General features: G+C 37.2%; 3 protein-coding genes across 4 annotated transcripts in view; 2 read left to right on the forward strand and 1 right to left on the reverse strand.

The window, feature by feature from the left end:
- The window catches only part of LOC21402131, an 8,547-nt gene extending 7,844 nt beyond the window's left edge, over nt 1-703 (forward strand). The window contains exons 17-19 of one of the 2 annotated variants that reach the window (XM_010095475.2): nt 211-270; nt 359-530; nt 634-703. In XM_010095475.2, the coding sequence (XP_010093777.2) occupies nt 211-270; nt 359-475 (177 nt within the window). In that variant the 3' untranslated portion in view covers nt 476-530; nt 634-703. Of the gene's footprint in view, nt 1-210; nt 271-358; nt 531-604 lie in introns of both variants that reach the window. The other variant, XM_024163897.1, reaches the window with a different exon arrangement.
- LOC21402132 (protein trichome birefringence-like 9) lies at nt 563-4,470 on the reverse strand. Its single transcript, XM_024163919.1, has 4 exons — nt 4,061-4,470; nt 2,797-3,186; nt 1,854-2,012; nt 563-890 (listed from the first exon to the last, which is right to left on the reverse strand). Exons 1-4 carry the CDS (start codon nt 4,468-4,470, stop codon nt 563-565), a joined length of 1,287 nt encoding a protein of 428 aa, XP_024019687.1.
- A 6,262-nt stretch (nt 4,471-10,732) lies between these two features.
- Nucleotides 10,733-22,827, forward strand: LOC21402134. Its single transcript, XM_010095478.2, has 3 exons — nt 10,733-11,071; nt 11,863-12,016; nt 22,425-22,827. Exons 1-3 carry the CDS (start codon nt 10,934-10,936, stop codon nt 22,616-22,618), a joined length of 486 nt encoding a protein of 161 aa, XP_010093780.2. The 5' UTR covers nt 10,733-10,933; the 3' UTR covers nt 22,619-22,827.
- The last annotated feature ends 1,341 nt before the right edge of the window (nt 22,828-24,168 follow it).

Genomic DNA, 24,168 nt, shown 5'->3' on the forward strand with positions numbered 1-24,168 from the left:
AAGAGGAAGTTTGGGGGGGTTGTTGAGGGGGGGGGGGGTGGGGGGAAGCAAGGAATAGATCCATTTGAACGGTTTGACATTCATGCATATTTTGGATTTACACTGTTTCATACTCTGATACTCATGCTTTACAGTTCATAAATACAGCGTTTAGCGTTTTGACCTATTGCCTATTGAAATTTAATTTGGAGAGTCACATATTTCCAACAGGTGACTGCAGTTGGGCATGCGGCTATATTGGCCGCGATTCAGAGATATGTACCAGCTCTGGTGAGTGCTTTCTGAGTTCCTTGAGTTCTGGAAATCATATTTCAAGGCGAGACATGTATCGAGCTTTCACTTTTATGTTTTTGGACAGATACCCTCCACATATGGACCCGAAAGGTTGGATCTCTTGAGGCAGCTTGAGAAGGTGAAGGAATTGGAAACCGGCGAAGAGAGTTCTGATGAAAATGTGGAGGAACTAGCCAGATGATAATCAATCCTCGACGATGTACAGTTGAAGTCGAGAAATTTGTTCCAATTATGAGGTATTCCTTCTTCCTTTTCCTGAAGTAACATTTCACTTAGTTCTGAATCCTTTTGATAGTAGACGGGCATACAGAAGTTCATTCCATGTGTCCGGCACTCCAGGCAGGCACCAGTGGCTGCAATCTTGAGGAGCAAGAGGCGGAGTTCCTGGTTCGCGATACTTGGAAGGGTGACCGTCCTTCCTGATCTCCGTTAGGTAGGTGATATTCAAGAACTGGACCTTCCAGTTTCCATAATCCATCTGTTTGACTGCGTCATAGATGATTAGATTATTTGATGGATCAGCTTCTAGATTTTCGGTATTTGTTTCTGGTCCCACATTCATATCACAGTTACCCCCTTCATTCCATGTGCCATTCCTGCAATTTCACCAGCTAAAACCACTTAGATTCCATTTCTTGTATTTAATTAAAGTCCCTTGAGGTTGGGAAAAACCGTGAATTTGTAAACAGTCATTAAGTACTTATTTAATATCTAACTTCTTTTTCTATTTATTCTATTCTTTTGTAAAGAAAATCTCAAGGTTCAATGCTGAAGAATGGAAAGTGTATGGGATTTGCACAGCCACATATTAATTGGGAGAGAACTCCCACTTAAATTCGTTCTTTTCTTCCCAAGAGATTTGCACTTAATTTCCTCTCTATGACTCTTTACTTTTCCCACCATTTTATTTTATTTTAGGATTGTCTGTAATTTGTTTTGAAGGAGAAGTCATGGTTTTGCTTACGGATGCTAAAAGTTCTACTACCACATAGAAGATTGTTCTTAAAATGCATCATATCTCGTAACACGTTCTCAATTCTTAACAAGAGAGGAATCTTGAACCTTTCATCTATATAGTTTTGTATGGTTTTTTGGGTGCTTTGAGTTCATTTAAAATAATATAGTTAATCTCGCGAAAGATCTCTGAGATTTATTTTCAATTCCATTTTCGTCATGGCTTTGAAAATGTCTTATATTTGGTTCAAAATCTATTGTTTTGTTTCAAACTTGATCCTTTTAGCTAGATGGTAAATATAGAATCTGTGAAAATTAAGATTAAAATTAAAAACGTCTAAAGTTTAGAGACTAATTGTGTAAAAAACAAAAGTTAACGTCCATAAATAGTGGCTAAAATTTTTTATGTTATCAATTTTAATTATTAATTTTTAAATATTTAACATTTAATTAACAGAAAGATCGAAATTGAAATAAAGTAATAAATTGAGGATTGACTGTGGGACATTTAATAAGTTAGGGATTAAAGTGGAATTGAGGCACAAGGATAAGTCTCAGAGGCCATTTAGGTGATTAACCAAAAATAACACTCAAAATTAACTTGCCTGTAATGCACGGGGGAGTAGCTGCGAAAGAAAATATGACTTTTTTCAGGATTTAAATGCCTTAACGCCCAAGACTTCCATGTTTGCAATGATCTACGAAAGGCTTCCATGACATCCATCGTCATATTTACTCTCTGGTCTTCCTCGAAATAGCAGCCCCTGAAACATTAAGAAGCCTAGCTTTGAGCACTTTGAGCACAACATTTCACCATATACGGCCGACAATACAGGTACTTTTCAGATACACCACAAAAGAATTCCTCATTAAAGGAAAGCATGCGAAATAAATATGAGTGGAAAACAAAAGTAATGGCCTTTAAGAAAATAATAATGATGATGAGACCATCTAATGATCGTATGTAAGAAATGAGTTATCACTACCATTATATGATAGTGCAAATGTTACAATATTGATATGCTATGATATGTAATAATAAGATGTCAGTAGCATTTGGTTGCATGAATGGTCATGTAGCAATATAGATACATTCATTTTCCTAAAGAAAAATAATAATAATAATCATTGTATGCACGTGCTCAGCGTAACAATCACTTGACAATCTATTTAGACCACAAGTAGAATGGAAAGAAATCTAACGCATGCCTTCATCAACTAACATTCAGAGAGTTTAAAGCCACATTAGTCCAAATCATATTTGGTAGGTTGATTGGAGGTATAATTTCAACTTCATAAAAGATAATAAAATCGAACCCTGAATGTTAGGTGAGAGAGTCTTAATAAGTCGTTCTTTGCTTCTATGTCACTATACATGTAATACAATATCACTACCATCAAATGATCAGACTCTTATCAATTATCATGTGATCATATTGACACGTTATTACATATTGGTGATTTATACATCTATTGTCTATTATTGTTACTAGTATCAGGATTAGGATTATTGTGCTTGGACATAATAAGGGAAAGGGATAACCATACACACTAGTTGTCTTGCCCTTGTTCCACCAATGCCCATCATTGAAAACTAGAACATCAGCTCCAGCCCAATTCTTGGAGTACCAGTGCAATTGATCGACTCTAATGGCGCTGAGCACTTGTTTCGACGAGTTCGGAGGTGGGCGGCCGATGGTGACGAGAAAAGGAGCTCGGTAGTACTCAACGGTGAGGTTATACTCCTGAAATCTCATAGAGAGAAAGCCCTTGTGCTTAGTAATGGGGCTTCCATTCACTTCATAGATAGTAGACTTGTTTGACACTGCTTGTGCAAGCATGCATAGCAAGGATTCCCATTGGTTCCTCCCAATAGAGTCGCCTGCAAACACTATTCTTCCGTTTCTACTTCTTTCTAGGAAGTCGCTGGCGTTAAATCTGAGAACAATGCGAAAAAACAGCTTGTCAATTTTGCTTTGATCCCATCGTACGTTGTAGATACACAAAATGCCGTGTATGTTATCGTGGTCTACCAAATATTTGTTAACAAGGTACATAAAAATAATGCACAATAACTGCTACAATATACAATTTTGCCTTTATTTTATTATATATATATATGTATATACATATGTATATATTACTATGTATATCGTCTTAATCAACCCTATTAGTTTTTTTGATTATATGTCAAGATATAATTCTCGAATGGGAAGCAAGAGGTACTAAAGGATATATTGGATATTTTTTCCTTATATCATCGAAGGGTTACCGGAACATTAATTTTTTTCCCGTTCTATTGTTATTATTGTTACCCATTGGTCAATTACACTTTTTATTGCTATTATAACTCGTACTATTGTTATTGTTATAACTATGTTTTCTGAGATTTTAGTACCCAGTATTTTCCTAACCTCTTTCTCTTTTGGCAAGTGCTCCTGTGTATAAAACAGCCATATATATATATATATATATATATATATATAGAGCACTTCTCCTCCTCCTTTTTTTTTTTTTTTTTTTTTTTTTAAGAAGCTTATATGACACTTTCACAATTAGCAACAATTGCTTCGAGTTTATAAATACATATATTAATTGTATATTTTGAAATCGTACTTTTAATTTTTTGTTACTCAAAATAAGGGGAAAAAAAAAGAAAGAGAAAAAAAAAAAAGGGTAAAAAAACGGTACGTACAAAAACTGTTTTGAACAGGCTCATCAGAACACATTATCACGGAAATAGACACAAAAGACAACCGTGCATGCACAAAATAGATACCTTAAAAACTCAAAGGCTCCAAGAGAAACTCACCTGGGAAGATCACAGCCGTTGGGTTGCCACCGCCATCTCCGATAATCCTCGTCTTTTCGCCCGTTTTGGCTGCAACGAAACCCGGGGTCAAGAAAAGGACAGCTTTCATCGTACAACTGAAGTGGACGAAGATCATCTCTAACCCATCTCCCGTACGAATAATAATGATCATTACCACAAACTGCTAAGGAATTAGGTCTCAAATTATTAGAAAAGAAACCGAAGCGAAATATGAACTGTGGATGAAAAGGGCTCACGAGTCTGGATATGGCGACGGAAAATATAACGAGGGTGATGAAAGAAAGTGCATAGCGGAGCTCTCTTTTGAGAATCACAACGGGAAAAGATTGAATAATTTGGAGCTTTTGTGAGTGTGTTTGATGTTGTTGTTGAGAGGTTTGGAGATCCATTTGAAAAGGAGTAATTATAGAATTAAGATTTCTAGTTTGAAATTTCTCGTTTGGTTTTGTATTTGAGAGAGAGAGAGAGGAGAGAGAGAGAGAGAGAGAGGGGTGTTAATTAGAGCTGTTTTATTGGCAATCAAGCAAATATATTTTTGTGAAGGGGTTATTAATTAGTGTTTTATTTGTATGCTATTCGTGGATATAATATGCACTGACTTTTTCTTTTTCTCTTTCTTTTTTTTTTCAAGGCCAAACTTATTATGTTGGTTTTCAATGTAACCTAACACGTCTTTTTTTTTTCCCGACAGTTGACGTGCACAGCATGCTTATATAGTCATACATACATGTATATATATTTCTATAAATATATATATATATATATGTATATATATTTCTCATGATATATTCGCACGTCAGATCACAAGAATTTCCAAGAACATGATTGCCCTTTGTATTAGTTATAATTAATATTAATGTGAATTCCATATCAAATTCTAGAATTCTTTCACTTGTCAAAATTAACACTTTTGTTTCTCCGAAAGTTCATGTATATAGACTTATAGTGTAGAAGAAGAGTAATATTATTGTGAATTAAATGAGTTTGGCAGTAAGTAGTCTTTCGGTATCAGTCGTTTTCGCGTATAATATAGTCATGAGAACTCCTACAACTACAAAAGTCGTTATTCTCAATTTAGTGGACGTATTATTTTCAGTTTATGTGTGTTTTTTTTAAGAAAATACTATAACGAATTATGAATTATAATTCGAATTATGACACGAATCCTCATACCAAATTACCCTTTAGTTTTGTGGTCCTCTGAAGGCCATGTCATATTATATATATAGGAGTGTTTTTTTTTTTTTTTATTTCTTAAGTTTCAGATTATCAAAATTACGAAAAGAGTTTCAAGCCAGAAAACAAACATCCAAAACTACGAATGATTGCGTTGTTGTATTGTACCAATGTATATATATGCACATGCCACGTAGTCATTATCAAGTTTTTTTTTTTTTTTTTTTTTTGAATAATGATAATTTGAATGCTTTTGCGTAATATTGGAGGATATGATACAATAATTTAGGTATTGGACGAGATAGTAATTACTCTAATATTCCTTTTTTATTTTTTTTGTACATCATAGCACTCTTCTTATTTCAAGGTGGCCGAATAATTATTCTTTTTAATTAGAGGACGGCTATATATTTTGTGTTTTATATATTTGTTTGGAATCTTGGATCTATAAAAAACGCTAATGACTATATAAACCATTTTACTTTTATCTGATTTTATTTAATTTTTCAAACATATGTTTTATTTTTTTTAAAGGAATATGTATTTGATTTTCATACTATTTTGATGATTTATCCTAACGTATTTGCGCTGATAGCAAGAAACTTTATTGAAAATTTGTGATCATCATATTTTTCATTGAATTCCATCTAAATTATCCTATCTATTTGAATATATGATATGAACCTAAAGGAACATTCCATAAAAGAAAAATAATAATAAAGGCACATTGAAAAAACATAACCTACCATACCTTCACAAGTCTTTTACAACTTCCCTTAAGAAAAGGGTTTTTGTCACGAGCCTCTAGCTTATTGTTTCAAATTAAAAATAAGGATGTTTTTCTGGTGCACGTCCTAAATATAGAACACCGATAGGTCAGGTTTGAGTAAAATGATTGATTAAAATCACTCGGCTCGTAGAGGATGAGAGTATGGGTACGCAACATATGATGCGAAGCATAATACACTGCAGTCAACCTGTCTGAAATGGGCTATTTTGTGGAGAGATGTGAACGGAGGTCTTGTCCGGAGTGGATGTCTTTCTTGAGAGGGTTGAAGGGCAAACAAAGAAGAAAAAGGTCCTGGGCTATTTTGGCGAGGAACATCGCGGAGAGGCGCAGTTAGTACCGGCGAGGCCGCTCAACTTGCAGTCCGGTACCGGAGAAGGATCCTTCGTTATCTGGGCGTTTCCGATCTCCAGACCTCTTGGCCATCTTCGGGCCTTTTCGCAGGGAAAAAATGGGGAAAATCGGCAACTTGCGGTGGTAATATTGTTGGCACCGCGTGACAGGCATTCCGGTTGCAGGGACTGGACCTCCGTTCTCCGGGCATTCTGCGAGAATCCGACGAAGCCCATACGGTACGCCGGTAAGGTTTCGCACCCAATCAGTGCAATTTGATTTGGTAATATCTCGCAAATATATTTTACTGTTCTTTCCTTTGCTTCACGTAATAATATTGTCCTATGATTCGTACAAGTTTATGGCTGTGGTGATGAATTGTGGGATGGTTTGTAATGTGGGATTTGCAGTGAATAAAACTGTCGGCGCGGTGATATACATATGTTTAATTTTCTTATGTATTGTACCGGCAGTTGAAGTTGTATGTCGTCATTTTGGGAATAATTTAGAGTGAAATGCTGCAATTAGGTGTAACGTAAATGTATAATTTGTGTATGAAATCCTGAATTTCGTGTTGAGCACGGTGCGGACGGAACGAATGAAACAAATTCGGGAATTTTGTTGATGTGTTTTGGCTTCAAGGTAATTTGTAACTATAAATATGCTTAATATAAGGGGGCATAGTTGTAGAGTTAGTACAGAATATAATGGCGGCTTGGTGAGAAGATGTATTTGATTTAAGTGTTGGTTTCCGAAAAGATTTCGGATTCGGAAGCGTGTGTCTACGGATCATATATAATAAAAGTTTTTATAAAATTTTTGCAATACTCTATTGAATATATTTATTATATGCAAATAAATTAATCTAATTATTTTATTTATCTAGTGAACGATTAGATTGATAACTTGAGTTCTTTAACCACGAACAACCCTCCCTCTAAGTTTTTTAAGAAAACTCGAATCTTCTTTGTCTAGTCTTTGATACCTGTAAGACCTAGAGTGTGGGCTCTAATTTAAAATTATATGATTAATCACTCGCTAATTTTGTCTTCCACCAATTTCAACGCATGTTACACTAGAATGTTGCACTTTGTCAAACAGAATGTTACACACCCGTAACAACTATGTTACACGCCTATCTTATAGGGGAAGGGAGAAAATTGTGTTCTCTAATTTTCTATTGTCTCATATTTATAAATACTAAGAGAACTATTTGTTTTAACTTGAAGGCTAAGTAATAGACAATTGGTTACCACTTTATTTCAAATCTCATTTAAAATACAGTTTCTTATTTAATTTTAGAAACAAAATTTTCTCCCTTTTTTATAAGATATGGCCAGCCACACCACAGGGAGATCTCCCTATGGTTGGCTTAAATTTCAGGCAGGAGGAGGAGGAAAAATTCCCTCTTTATTCAGTTTCCAATTTTAACTTAAATTCAAATCTAAATAAAGTCAAACTTTAATTTTCTTTTGAATTTGATTGGAAAACTTGTTAAAAAAACAAACCATATAACTTAGAGAGCAAACAGCTGAATCCCTAGTGGGATTTTACCTGTGTCACACGCCTCCTGCTCCTCCATGTGCCTAGGCGTGTGACCTCCTATGGTCCCACCATAGTGTGTTTCAAAATTAATTAATTTAAATAATTATATTATTTATTTCGTGACATTAATTTTAAATAATTCATCTTGTCTTGTAAATATTACATGAATTACACGAGGATTCATGGACTTATAATTTCACGGAGACAATTGTTGTGACGGAATCTGACTCGACACTCAATGTGGACGTTGGCTCCGCGTGCATGGATTCATGGGGAGGTATGTATCTATACACACTAGCTTTAGTATAGATGAGATAATGAGTAAGAAACTAATTGTACAGATCATTAATGTGTACCGCCGCTCAAAGGAGCATTCAGAAGGAGAGAGTTCCTGACGAGTAGAGTCCCGGTATTTTAGTTTCCAAAATACGTATGTTACGATAAAAATGAAATTAAGTTGGTGATAATGAGAATAAAACGAGAATGTAGAGACGCGGTTTAGTCATGAATCTTTGCGGTCTAATATATAACATTTTTCGCAGTCACAAAGGATCCTTTGAATCTTGGATCACATACCTGAAGAGGATTGACGTGAAAGGTGTCTTCATGGGACCACTTGACGCATGTGAAGAGGTAACCGCAATTTACTACTTGATGCTATAGAAAACTGTCTTAGAATGTCTGGTATGTGGTTAATAATACATGAAGCAGCGAGTTGTAATGTTTTGTTGCTCACGTTTAAAATATGCGCAGATACGGATTCCTGTACACGATGTGGACCGCTGGTTCCTAATCCGTCTGCGGGTGCAGAATGGGACAGTTGAGGTATGGGATTCCCCTACCACAAGAACCCAAAGCCCGAGGTCTCAATATGGTTGGAGAGATTGTAGACCCTGATCATTTCACCGATTTGAATTTTGTTATAGTAAAAAGTTTTTAAAAATAATTAAATTTAACTTTTTTATTATAGTAAAAAGTTCTAACATAAAGTCACAACTTAACTCAAATTAAAATTTTAAATCAGTGAATTAAACAAGCTCGTAGTATTAATTCTGGAGTTGAAGTTGTTATGCCAGTTCTACTATCTCCTCTGTCAGTCTTCCTATATGTCTGCCCCAACAAATTATTGACACGACAACTCAATTAAAAACCAGTTGCATGACAAAATTGAGCCGCCGCTATTTTTATCTTTCCCTCAAAGAACGATCTCCATTTATTTTTTATGGTCTCGTTAAATTTGTTAATTTGAATTTTTAATTTAAGTTGATATTTAATTTTATATGAGAATTTTTTATTGTAATATAAAAAAATTAGATGTGATTTTTTATGAGAGCTTTTAACTGTACTAAAATTAAAATCAACAACTTAAATCGGTAAAATGAACAAGACTTACATGTCTCTATTATAGACACAGAAATTTCTATCTCTCTCGCACAATTGACTTCTCTATCTCTTTCTTTTTTGATAACGTTTATTTATCTTTCAAACAACGAAAAAGGATATTAAAAATAAAATCTAATGAATTTTCTGAATCAAGAAAACAAGAACTCCCAACTATCTTTGTGATACTCTTAAAAAATAAGATGAATAAGCAAAATAATACTGAATGTGATGATGTGATTAGAAATGATTAATGATCTCGATAAGGGCTCACGTGGAGATTCGAACTCAAAAAAAATCTAGAGAACGTTTAGTTTATGTATTCAGAATTATGATTTAGAACCATTCTCATTTTACGTATATTTTTTGTGAGAAAAAAATACTGTAAATAATCATGAATCATGATTTAGAATAAAAAACGAATATAGAAAACAAACGTCCCTTAATCTCCTCGTGAGTCCTTCTCGAGATCATTAATCATTTCTAATCACATCTTGCATATCTTGCAATAATTGTTTTCCGGATTTTTTTTTCCTTTTTTTATATGTCTCTAATAGTTTCCTGGGTTGTTAAGGAGTCTAGTTCCTAGAGATTCATGAATAGTGTATGTGTGAGGGATTTGAAGGGAAACGTGCATAGCTGTAGGATTGGTCCTTGGTGATGATGGTTGAGTTTGTGGTAATTGATTTACTTGGGTGCTCGTGAGATTGCATTTTTACTCAAAGGAGAAAGAAGTTATGAATTTTTACTCTTTATTTTAAATTAATATTATTTTTAATCAAATTATTGTATTAATTAAAAGAATACTAAATAAGAATATGAGATAAAAATTTAAGGGTTGCTCTTTTTTTTGAATTTATAATTTTATTTAAGTTCATGTTCTTTTATAAAATTTGAGTTTGAACTTGAGTTTGGAGCTAAACTCGAATTCAAGTTTCTCCTTCAACTCAAGTTCATAAACTCGAACTCAACTTAATAAATAATATTTTTTCTATTCTTAAAAATACCATAACTTTTTCGTTTTAATTCTGATTGAAATGATTTTTTTCCATGCATTCACAATGAAAAGACGAATAAAACTCCATCCATATACTCTATTAAATTTTTTTATCACCATTGATTTTTTATTAAAATACCATCTAAATATAAATTTAAGTTTTGACCCACCCAAATACAAATTTAAAAAGATTCTCAATTCAAATCATAACTCAAATATGCACATATAAATATAAACTCAAGTTATAATTTTAACTTAAATTATAACTCAAATTAAATTTAATATTATCACTCAAATCACCGTAACTTAAAAATGCAAAAGAAGAACCGTTAGAGTTGTGAAATAATTTTAAAATTAAAGTAGGAGACTAAGCCGAAGCCATATTGCAGACTCGGCCCGGCCCATTTTCGTAATCAATCTGCCTACCCGCGAAAACACCACTGATTCTTCTCACACTGCCGAAAGGCGGCGAGAGCCACCCAAATCTCAGTCATGCTTCTTCGTCTTCTCTAATCAAACGATTCAAAATCACTCTCCAACATTTTCCCTCAAATTTACCATTGTCGTTTTTCCTTTTCCTTCGTCGTTCAAATCTGCCGCAGCAAAGTAATCGGAAGGAAAGGAAGCCCTGAAAATGAAGGTGAAGGTGGTTTGTCGGAAAATCTACGACTACGTTCGGTACGACCTCAAAGAAATTGCTTTCCCTTCGTCCTTGTCCGACCCTCCCCACATTAAGAAGCGCCGAAAGCTCACCTGGCGCGAGCGTTTCTTGGTATGTCGTTTTTCAAATTTGTCTCCTTTTGGGATTGTTTTCTGGTTAATTCAAGTTTTGTAGATTGTGAATTTGGTTTCTTTTTCGGTGAGATTTTGATTGGAATTTTGATTGAAATTCGTGGGAACTTTGGATTTCTACATATCACCCTTAGAGCTTCCTTTTAGCTGTATATAGTACCTGTATTGTAAATGGTATTATACAAATTGTACCATTTGTTGAAGTTTTTGGGTAGTGACGTTTTGTTTTTTTTTTTTTTTTTTTTTTTTTTTTGTCTATTTTTCCGTGGGATAAAGATTGGAATATGAGTTTATAATTTGTGGTTCGGGCTTAGGAGATTCGATTATTAACCATGTTTAGAACGGCAACTTTGGATGTTTTCATGTTACCTTTTGGCTGGATTTTAAGTGGATTGATTTCCCAATTCAGTGCTAGTATTGTTTTTGCAAATGCTAATGATGTATTTGGCGTAAATATATATATATATATATATATATATATTGGGGATCTTCTTAATGATATTATATAATTGTATCACATATAGGCTACTTTTGTATTTATTTATAGTTGTTGAATACTCGAGAGGGTAGTATTTTGATGCTAGTTCAATGGGGGCTCCAACATTTTCTATTGACTTTGTCGTGTGTCTATTCCTCTCTTTTGATTTGAGTGGAAGTTCTATTCTTCACCTTTTGGTTTAGCACAATGAGCTGACCAGAGTTAAATTTGGTTTCCATATGAGGATTTGTGAAAAAAATGTTATTGATTATTACTGTTACTATATGCTCTAGGTGCTGAAGGAGGCTTCTAGGCTTTATGCAGCAAGCTGGGTACGGGATATCGGTCCTGATCTTCGGCCTAATGATTATAAGAAAGATGAAGATAAACCAAATGAAGCAAAGAGCCAGAAAAAGGAGAAAGAACCCTCTACCTTGGAAGATCTTGGTAAGTGGACCTTTTCTTCATCGACAATGTTTCAACTTCAAATTGAACACGACTTTAACTTTTAAAATCACTAAGTTCTATATGAATTGTATTAAGAAGAAGAAGAACGAATATAATCTGAAGAATATATTGATTTCTGTATGTTGTTGAATGTACAGTATTAGCTATAAATAGCTAGATTAACTTCTAACTAACCAAAACTATATCCACTAAGATGTTTACACGTGTACACAGCTCTAACAAACTCTAAACATATTCTATAACAAGAAAGCTTCTATAACAAGACTAGTTAACTTCCCTAATAGCCCATCTCAAACTCAATGTGGAAAGACTTTTAACATTGAGTTTGTATCTAAGATCTGGAAACTTAGAATTGGATATGGGTTTAGTAAGAACATCAGCTGCCTGATCTAAGGCTGGTACATGCTTTACTTCAATTATTTTTTGAAGAACTTTTTCTCTTACAAAGTACAAATCAAGTTCCACATGCTTTGTTTTGGCATGCAAAACAGGGTTAGCAGCAAGTTGAACTGTACTAAGATTATCACACTAAATCACAGGTCACCTTGAACCTCAACTTGAAGCTCCTTCAGTAAAGTCATCAACCAAGTAATTTCTGCCACAACATATGCCAAGCTCCTATACTCAGCTTCAGTGGAGGATCTATAAATTGTATGTTGTTTCTTTGAGCTCCAAGAAACGATATTAGAGCCTAGATAAACACAATAGCCAGAAGTGGATCTCTTGTCATCAGGATCAGAGGCCCAATCAGCATCACAAAAGGCCACCAAATTAAGCTGAGGAGTTTTCTGCAGATGAAGACCAAAATCAAGTGTTCCTTTCAAGTATTGTAGAATCCTAGTATCGTAGAATCCTTTTCATAGGACGCCAATGAGAGTCAAGAGGCTTATGCATAAATGGACATACTCGATTAACATAATAGGACAATTCAGGCCTTGTAATAGTCACATACTGCAGTGCTCCAACAATGCTCCTGTACAGTTGAGGATTCAACACATCAGCACTACCAAAACCTGAAAGCTTGAAACCTGCTGTCATTGGAGTTCTAATGGCCTTAGCATTCTGCATCTTAGCCTTGTGAAGTAGATCTGAAACATATTTCTTCTGTGAAAGATGTATACCATCAGTGGTATGGGTGACTTGAATTCCCAAAAAGTAATTCACAACTCCCATATCCTTCAAAGCAAAAAGCTTGTTCAGTTGTGCAATTAACTTATGTATCTCAATGTTGTCACTTCTAGTAAGTAAAATATCATCAACATACATTAGTACAAAAGTGACATGTTGAGAATGAAACCTCATAAATAAGGACTGGTCGGACTTTGAGGAAACAAAACCCAGAGTAAGAAGAGCACCTTTTAGCTTGTCAAACCAGGCTCTAGGAGCTTGTTTTAGACCATAAAGAGACTTATGAAGTCTGCAAACAAAATGAGGTTGTTTAGGATCTTCAAATCCTTGTGGTTGGACCATATAGACCTCTTCTAGTAAGTCACCATTCAAATAGCATTGTTAATATCCAATTGCCTTATACACCAATCTTTGGTTAGTGCAACAGTGAGAACCACTCAAATTGTCGTTGGCTTCACAACAAGACTAAAGGTTTCATTAAAGTCAAAACCTGCAACTTGATTGAAACCTTTAGCTACCAACCAGACCTTGTACTTATTAACAGTACCATTAGGATTCTCTTTAACCTTAAACACCCACTTACTACCAATTGGTTTTCTTCCTTCTGGTAAAGAGACAAGTGACCAAGTGCCATTTCTCAAAAGAGCCAAATATTCATCGTTCATTGCTACTCTCCACTGTTCTTGAGCCAAGGCATCTTGAATTAAGGTGGGTTCTAGAGTGGCAGCATAAACTTTTGGCTTGAAAACACCCTTCTTAGCTCGAGTAATCATAGAATAAATGTTAGATACGTCCTTAACTTGTGTAGACAGTGTAGGCTGCATAAAAGGGGTAACAGGAACACCAGAACCTGCACAAGTAATATCAGTGGCAGTACATGGCACTCTATGGGAAACATCCTAATCAGTCACGTGTAAACTTGGTTGAGAAGGTTGTGATGAAACAGGAGATGTGACAGGTGAAACAGGTTGGAGTGTAGAAGTTGGATGAGGAAGAGGTGATTGAGGAGCAGGCTGTGAAGAGATGGAAGATGTACAGGAAGATGAAGGAACTAGAGGAATGACAGGAATAGGGGAAGGAGAAAAGGAAGGCACTGAACAAGAGGTAGATGATGAGGAAACATTTTTAGAAAAAGGGAAGACTAGTTCATCAAAGATGACATCTCGACAAACATAGATGCAACCAGTTTTATCAAGACACTTGAAACCTTTGTGATTTAGACTATAGCCAAGAAAAGTACACTCTAAAGATCTAAAATTGAGCTTATGCTTGTTATAATGACGATGGTAAGGGAAATAAGCACAACAAAAAACTTTCAACATAAAAAAATCAGGTTGAGTATGGAATAACACTTCAAGAGGGTTTTAAACTGCAAAACAGAATTAGGAAGGCGATTATAGAGATAAACAACAGTTCTAAAAGCTTCATCCCAATATTTTAAAGGCATGGATGAGTGAGCAAGCAAAGTTAGGCCATTTTCAACAATATGGCGATGCTTTCTTTCTGCAACACCATTTTGTTCATGCACATGAGGTCAAGAAACACGATGAGTAATACCATGAGACAAAAGCAAATCAGTAAAGGCTCTATATTCACCACCCAGTCGGATTGAATGGACTTAATTTTAAAGTTTAATTGCAATTCAACCTGATTTTTGAAATTGACAAAGGTTTAAAGAGCATCGGACTTATTTCAAAGCATGTAGATCCATGTATGGCGAGAAAAGGCATCTACAAGGCTAATATAGTACCTATAACCACTAGATGATTGCACAGGGGCTGGACCCCATAGGTTAGAATGCACAAGTTGCAAGGGCTCGTTGTAAATAGTAGTAGACAAAGAGAAAGGAGATTTATGTATTTTGCCAAGACAACATGCAGAACAAACTGCAGTAAGAGTTTTATTGCTATGTGAGATATTACAAGAGTTCATAACTGTGTTTACAATTTTAGCTGAGGGATGCCCAAGTCTATTATGCCACAGTTCAAAAACTAAACAAGAGAAAGGAATAACAGGATGTACATCAACAGTATTTGCAAAAGAATTGTGTACATGAAAATGTCCAGAAGAAGCAAAAGTAGATGTTGTGGAAGATTGAGATGGAGAAGAATGAACCAGCTGCTGTTTGGTGAGATTTGCTTGACTCTGATACAAGATTGAGATGGAGAAGAATAAACCAGCTGCTGTTTGGTGAGATTTGCTTGACTCTGATACAAGATTGAGATGGAGAAGAATGAACCAGCTGTTGTTTGGTGAGATTTACTTGACTCTGATCAAACATATACAAGCCATTCCTAAGATTCCCCTCCAGAAGCACAGTTTTGATAACCTGATCATTGACAAAACATTTGTGAGAATGAAACTCAAAAAAGACATTGTTGTCACTTGCAAATTTGGAGACACTCAACAGATTTTTGGTAATTTCTGGGACATGTAAAAGATGTTTTAAAGAAAGAATTGTTGAGGTATAAGGAGAACAAAAATTTGACTGACCAATATGTTTTATAGAAAGACCCTTACCATTTCTAACATAAACTTGTTTAGGCCCAAAATAATCTTTCATTTGCATCATATTAGAAACTTTTGAGGTGACATGGTTAGAAGCACCATAATCAGGATACCAACTGGAATCAGTAATAGTTTCTGCAGTTGCAATCATGGCTTGAGCAGGTGTTGAATGTGAGACAGTTGCAATATTTGCTGTAGAAGGGAAGGGAGGTCTGTGATTATTCTAAAATTGAGAAGGTCCTTGAAAAGGATGATCAAACCTGTAGTAACAATCAAACACTATATGGCCAATTCGTCCACACAGTTGACATTGAGGTTTTTTAGAGGACCAAAAACCGCGACCTCCTCCATCATTGCGTCCATGACCTTGTCTTGGATGGCAACCTCTTCGAGATGGAACAGAATGCTGAAACTGGGACTGATGATGAAAATGTCCACGACCATAACTGAAGTTTGGAATAATCTGAATTTCCTCTCTCATTAATTGAATGGACCGGAAGGGTATTTATACAAAAGCAAAAGATAAGATCTTATCCTAAGAGACCTCCTAGATATTAGGAACTACTTTACACATTTATAGGGATTAGCTTACAACAGATCCTTAGCTATTATCCCACGATTCTAGGAGCATATCACTTATCTAATACTCGGCTAGTTTGAATTTCAACACTCCCCCTCAAACTAAGCGGTATATACTCATTAGACCTAGCTTAGAGCTCAGTTCTGTGAAGTTGGGCCTGAAGAGGGACTTTGTAAGAATGTCTGCAACTTGATGTTGTGATGGAACATGACTCAGTGATATGATATTGCCTTCTATTTTCTCACTGATGAAGTGTCTGTCAATCTCCACGTGTTTCATCCTGTCATGGTGGACGGGATTCTTGGCAATTGCTATGGCTGATTGGTTGTCACACATCATCTGGATTGGTCCTGAGATGGCAATTTTGAGTTCATCCAGTAGTCGTTTTAGCCATATTCCCTCGCAAATGCCCTGGGCTAAAGCCCTAAACTCTGCCTCGGCACTGCTGCGGGCTACCACTGGCTGCTTCTTGCTGCGCCATGTGACCAAATTTCCCCAGACGAAGGAGCAATACCCTGAAGTGGACTTTCGGTCGCTTGGAGACCCTGCCCAATCTGCATCTGTGTAGATTTCTAAGAGCCGATTGGCTGTCTTCTTGAATAATAGTCCCTTCCCTGGATCCCTTTTAAGGAACCTGAGAATGCGAGTTACTGCCTCCATATGATCTTCGGATGGATTGTTTAGGAATTGACTAACACGGCTTACGGCAAAGCTTATGTCCGGGCGTGTGTGAGTGAGGTAGATTAGTCTTCCTACCAAGCGTTGATACTGCCCTGTATCCACTGATTTTTCTTCAGTCCGAGGTTTTAATTTCGTGTTGGGATCCATGGGGGTTTCAGCTGGTCGGCATCCACTCATGCCGGTTTCTTGTAGTAGATCTAGCACATACTTGCGTTGAGAGACTGAAATCCCTTTGCTTGATCTTGCTACCTCCATTCCCAGGAAATATCTTAGGAGTCCCAAGTCCTTGATTTCAAATTCTTTGGAAAGGAGGGCCTTGAGTCTCCGTATTTCTTCTTCATGATTCCCTGTGAGTACTATGTCATCGACATACACGATTAGGATTATTACCTTGTTGCCGGTATAGTGTTTGATGAACAATGTGTGGTCGGCCTGAGATTGAGTGTAGCCATCAAGTTTTAGTACTTTTGTGAATCTGTCGAACCATGCTCGGAGCGATTGTTTAAGCCCATACAGTGACTTTCTGAGCTTGCATACCTTTCCCTTTGTGTGATCATCCTCGAACCCGGGAGGGATATCCATATACACTTCTTCTACTAGATCTCCATTCAGGAATGCGTTTTTCACATCTAATTGGAGCAGTGGCCAATCTTGGTTTACGGCAATAGATAGTAGAACACGTACCGTATTGAATTTGGCTACAGGTGCAAATGTCTCCTGATAGTCAATTCCGTATGACTGTGTGAATCCTTTTGCCACTAATCGTGCCTTGAATCTGTCTATTCTTCCGTCTGCCTTTTGTTTGACTGAAAAAATCCATTTGCATCCAACCGTATGCTTTCCCGGCGGTAAAGGTGTTAGACTCCATGTTCCATTCTTTTCAAGTGCACTGTACTCTTCCAAGGTTGCCGCTCGCCATTCCGGGACTTGTAGGGCTTCTTGAACTGTTGTTGGGATCTGAATTTTGTCGAGAGCTGTCACAAATGCCCTGAACTTTTGGGACAGGTTTGCATAGGTCAGGTGATTACAGATGGGATGCTTAGTGCATGACCGGACTCCTTTTCTCTGAGCAATGGGCAGCTCTAAGTCTGAGTGTTGTTCCGCGGGCTTCTCTGTATATTCACCGTCAATTTGCATACTAAGATCCACTTTACCTTGTGTTGTCTCAGAATTTCTTGAACTCGGGATTGGGTCATGATGTTGCTGACCTTGTTCAGGCAAGTGCTTTCTTCGGATAAATACTTTTATGGCATCATTAGGAAGAGTGAGATGATTGGGATATGGAATTGAATTGGCTGAAGATGGACTTGGTGGAGGAGACATGTTTGGCCGAGGAGGAGGTGGACTTGGCCGAGAGCTTTCTGGACTTGATGAGGATATGTTCGGATCAGGTAGGCCAGAGAGAGTAGGAGAAAGTGAGCCATAGTCAATGAGGGAAGTCCAGTCCCAATTTTGTGGTTCATGTGTGCTAATCTCCCCCTGAAGCTCGAAATTGGAGAAGTAAGGTTTGTTTTCAAAGAAGGTGATGTCCATCGTATGATAGAATTTGTTTGTGGTAGGTGAAAAACATTTGTATCCCTTTTTGTTTGATGAATACCCCATGAAGATGCACTTGAGTGCTCTTTCATCAAGTTTACTACGATTATGAGAATGAATATGAATGAATGCAGTGCATCCGAAAATTTTGAGGGGAACTTGTGTGATCAAATGTGATTTTGGGTAGCACTTTAGGAGAGTTTCCAATGGGGTTTTGAATGTGAGTATACGTGAGGGCATCCTATTTATGAGATAGGTGGCAGTGAGGACTGCTTCACCCCAGAATTTTTTGGGAACATTGGATTGAAATAGTAGGGATCGGGCCACCTCTAGGATATGTCGATTTTTGCGTTCAGCCACCCCATTTTGTTGTGGGGTATCTACGCAGAAACTTTGATGAACAATGCCATAGGATGTGAGGTAGGGACCAAGGATGGAATTGAAGAAATCCCGGGCATTATCTGTTTTGAAGATTTGGATGTTTGTTTGAAATTGTGTTTGGATCATCTTATGGAAGTTTTTGAATATTTGGCTGGTTTCTGACTTGTCTTTCATGAGGAATGTCCAACTTATACGGGTATGATCATCTATTAATAGTAGAAACCATCTTGCTCCGGTGATATTTGGAATTTTGTTTGGCCCCCAAATATCACCGTGGATGAGGGAGAATGGATGAGTTGGTTTGTATGGACGGGGTGAGTAAGTGCTTCGGGTGTGTTTAGATAACTGGCAAATATCACATTGAAGAAACTTGGGATTTTTATTGATGAATAATGATGGAAACAAGTGTTTCAAGTACATGAAATTTGGATGACCTAACCTATAGTGCCACATTAAGATTGCACTATCTTTATTTGTGTGACTCATGGACTCTAGACTATTGGCAGACCAACATTGTGGGCTGACATCTGTTTTATTGGCCTGGGAGCAAACTGAGGTGGTGGCTGAGTTGAGAAGGTACAAGCCTGCACATAGGTCAGCACTGCCAATCATCTTCCCCGAACTCAAGTCCTGAAAAACACAAGATTTAGCAAAAAACTTAGTCTCGCAGTTGAGTTCATTAGTCAATTTGCTCACAGAGATTAGGTTACAGTCTAAGTCAGGAACAAACAAAACTGAGTTGATGGTAAGAGTCTTTGAAAGCTTTATGGTTCCTGTTCCAGCCACTTGTGAACGTGTACCATTGGCTATTCGGACTGTTTGATAGTCCTGACATGGAATATAACTTGTAAATAGCATTCTATCACCTGTCATGTGATCGGAGGCTCCTGAGTCGACTATCCACGGTGACGGTGACTTGGCTACATGGAGTGCGAGATTCCTTGTGCCCTGTGATGACCCTTCTGCCGAGATTTGTGCCTGGTTGATCAGCTGTTGCAGTGTTTCCAGTTGGTCTTTAGTGAAGGGAACCTGGCTTTGAGACCTTGCGGATTCTGCTGTGGCAATATTTCCACGGCTGTCACGATCTCCAGAGTTACGACTTGGCTTCCAATCGGAGGGTTTTCCGTGTAGCTTCCAACATGTTTCTTTCGTGTGGCCTGGCTTCTTGCAGTGGTCACACCAAGGGCGTCCTCGACGAGAGTTCTGTGGTATCCCGCGAATAGCAAGAGCGGCTGGCTCTAACGAAGACTGATTCTCTCGGGTTGCCGCAAGGGCTGATCCATCAGGGATTGAATCGGATCGTCCCATCATAATTCGCTTGCGGCTTTCCTCCCGACGTACCTCAAAAAACACTTCACGAAGACTTGGAATAGGTTTGGTGCCTAAAATTCGTCCGCGTACTTCATCAAGAGATTTGTCCAGCCCCATTAGAAATTTGAAGATGCGTTTGATCTCTACTATTTTCTTGAAGTATTTGCTGTCATCCGAGCACTTCCACTCGTGAGTTTCGAATAAATCCAGCTGCTGCCAATACCGCGTCAAAGTGGTGAAGTAGGTGGTTACTGGTTGATCTCCTTGTCGTAGGTCCTGGAGGATACTCTCCACATGGAAAAGTTCAGCAGTATTTTCACTGCTAGAGAAGGTGTCACGGACTGCATCCCAGATTTCATTGGCAGTCGTGTAGAGAAGGAAATTCTCACCTATTTCCGTCGTCATTGAACTGATTAGCCAAGACATGACCATATTATTTTCTGCTCTCCATGTCCTAAATTTAGGATCACTGGTGCCTGGTTGGACAGCGGCACCGGTGATATAGTCATCACGGCTTCGTCCACTAATGAACATCATCATGGTCTGAGACCATTGAAGATAGTTGTGTCCATTAAGTTTGTGGCTGGTGATGGGAGTAAGATTATGGTCATTTGTGGTCTGGGGATTGGAAGAAACATTCTGAGAGACAGAGGATGAGGAGTCTCCGGAGGTTTGGTCGGATTCGGCCATGTTGAGGGTTGGCTAGAGATGACGGCTAGGAAATTAGGGTTTTGAGAACCTAGGGCTCTGATACCATGAAGTTTGGAATAATCTGAATTTCCTCTCTCATTAATTGAATGGACCGGAAGGGTATTTATACAAAAGCAAAAGATAAGATCTTATCCTAAGAGACCTCCTAGATATTAGGAACTACTTTACACATTTATAGGGATTAGCTTACAACAGATCCGTAGCTATTATCCCACGATTCTAGGAGCATATCACTTATCTAATACTCGGCTAGTTTGAATTTCAACAATAACTATTGCCAAAAGAGTCAAGAAAAGGTTGACTAAAAGAGAAGTTCTTTTTGAACCCTTGATTAGACTGTGAAGAAGCCAAATTGGCTTGAGCAGAATCAAGAGCCTTGTGATTTTTCTCAATTTGAGCCTCTTGAGAAAGAAGAAAAGACTCAATTTCTTCAATGATAAAATCATCATTTCGAGCTTCAACAGTGAGAATAAACGTATCATACTCAGAAGATAAGCCTTCAAAAATAACATCTAAATGTTCTTTTTGAGAGAAGGGATGACCAACAAGACGCAACAAACTCACACACTGACGAATATGTAGCAGATAGTCGTTCATAGTCAAAGAATCCTTCGTTATGTTCTTGAGCTGAGTTTTGTATTGAGAGATCTTGGTATGAATTTGAGCAGCATAAAGATTCAGAGTATGCCATACTTGAGAAGAAGTCTCACAATCTACAACTCGAGCAAGAATCGCTTCAATCATAGAAGAGAGAAACCAAGAGACCAATAGTTGATCTTGTTGTTCCCAATCTAAGAAATTTGGATTGATCCGTCCAACAGCTTTGTCTGTGGCAGTAAGGAACTTCAATGGCGGCGAGCTCGACTCCGAAATGACATCAAGAAGTTTGTGCCCTCGAATTGTGGAAAGAGCCAATTTACGCCATGGAATGAAGTTAGAATGATCAAGCCGAACCGAGATTGGATAGCTGAAAGAAACTGGAGCAAATTTAACAGAAGAACTTGAAGTTTCATTTATGGTGGTTTGGGTATCTCTCACCAGAATTAAGATGCTCTGATACCATATTAAGAAGAAGAAGAACGAATATAATCTGAAGAATTGTATATTGATTTCTGTATATTGTTGAATGTATAGTATTAGCTATAAATAGCTAGATTAACTTCTAACTAACCAAAACTATATCCACTAAGATGTTTACACGTGTACACAGCTCTAACAAACTCTAAACAGATTCTATAACAAGAAAGCTTACTAGTTAACTTCCCTAATAAATTGAATCACTTTCTTCTTCTACTTATACGTGGGAATTTATAACCATTTATAAGGAATGATTCTCTATAAGACTGTATGGAACGTATCCATTTTTCACTTCTGTTGAATTATGGAGCATTTTCTCATTGAAATTTGTTCAGTTGAAACTAGGTTCCATTTTGCCCCTCCCGATGATCAATTTTTTGTTGGGTGTTTTTCTATTACTCGTTTCAACTTTTTAATCAATTGATTTGGATTTTAGCAACCATCTAATACTTGTGTCTGGGAACAAATTAACAGCTGTGGCTGCTAGAGGAGGAATGGAGACACTAAGGCCTGCTTTGCAGCGCGTTTACGTGACAAGAGCTTCCGCTTATAGAGATGCTCTTAAAAGTTTCATAAATGGCTATCAAGAAGGCATTCAGCGGGTCATGGAGAAAAAGGATGATTCTAAATCTCAAAAGGAAAGCGATGAAACCAACAATTCTGCTTAAACTTTCTCACAAGAGGCAATATGTGTTAGTTACTTACCTTTTAGCGCAATGATTTTTCACTTGTGTTTCTTAGCTTTAGCAGTAGCCTTCTCATTGCAGTTGAGTGAAAGAGTTAGTACTCCAAAACAAAACTCAACAAATGTGAATTCTGTGGAAAATCTGTAATATGCATCTTTTGTTGAGACTAATAATCTCTTTTATTGTGAAATTTACCCGTTTTGTTTATGGATTTCAACATGGTTGGTTTTTGAGCTTGTTTTCCCTCATCTTGCTTTGTCAAGTTCAGGAATTCTCTTGCTGTTTGCTTCGACATGTATAACTTGGTTTGCCAGGAAGAGTTTCTTCTGAAACTATTATGATATCTGTATGAAGCACAACAGGGAATGCTAGTTCATATCAATTATGGTAAGTTGCATGCAATATTTCCATGCAATGGTTTCTTTCGTTTTTTCGGGGGGGGGGGGGGGGGGGGATGCAAACACTAGGTTCTGCAAAGAAACAAAATCTTCATTTATTTCCTAAGTCTTCTAGTTACAAAGGGCGAAAAAAAAGAAGCATAGTGTAGCTCTCGACTCTGGCTTGCTTTTCTTGTGTTCTTTATACATAAGTTTGTTATGAGATGTGGAGCCTAATCACGTTTGGAAGCAAGGAAAAGCAAGAAAAAAGAGGAAAAAATTGGTGTAGTGTCACGGCCCCGGTCAGTGAGTGTCGCGGTAATGCCGCGGCACCAGCGAGCCCATCATGTGCGATTCAAAGTAGCGCCACGGCACTGGTCGCGGGCAGGTGATCTCAAGGTCAGTTTTAGGTGATTTTTAAGGGCTTTTTTTGGGCTTTTCTTGTACTCTATAAATACCTAATGTTATGGGGACTTAGTATGACAAATTTTCTGAGAGAAACTTGGAGTGTGAGACTAGGAAACATCTTTTGAGTGTGAGATAAACACAAACTGAGATTGAGTGATTTCTCTATAAAGAATTTCTTCAACTAATTAGTGGAATCTGCGGCAGCAAAAACAGGACGTAGCTAAATTGGTGAACCTATATAAAATTCTTGGTGTGAATTTTGCTTTTATTTTCGTTTTTTATTTTTCGTTCTCTGTTATTTGCTTAGGTTTTAGGCAAATTTTCTCAACAACTGGTATTAGAGCTCGAATCTAATTGAGAGAGTGATGGCTGGGAACGAAGGGATGCTGCTTGGAGTTGTGAAATTTAAAGGCAACGATTTCTCATTCTAGAAGATGCAGATGGAGGATTATCTGTATAGCAAGGAGCTTCACTTGCCTCTTCTCGGTAAGAAACCAGAAGGAATGAAGGATGAGGAATGGCATATCATTGATAGACAGGTACTTGGGATAGTGCGGCTGACGTTGTCAAAAGATGTTGGTCACACGGTGAAGACGAAGAAGACTACCGCAGGATTGATGCAGGTATTGTCTGATATGTATGAGAAACCGTTTGTGAATAATAAAATTCATCTTTTGAAGAAGTTATTTAATTTAAAGATGACTAAGAATACCCCAATAGCGAAGCACATTAATGAATTTAGCATGA

The sequence above is a fragment of the Morus notabilis genome, unplaced genomic scaffold, assembly GCF_000414095.1.
Source record: "Morus notabilis unplaced genomic scaffold, ASM41409v2 Scaffold794, whole genome shotgun sequence".
Lineage (NCBI taxonomy): Eukaryota > Viridiplantae > Streptophyta > Magnoliopsida > Rosales > Moraceae > Morus > Morus notabilis.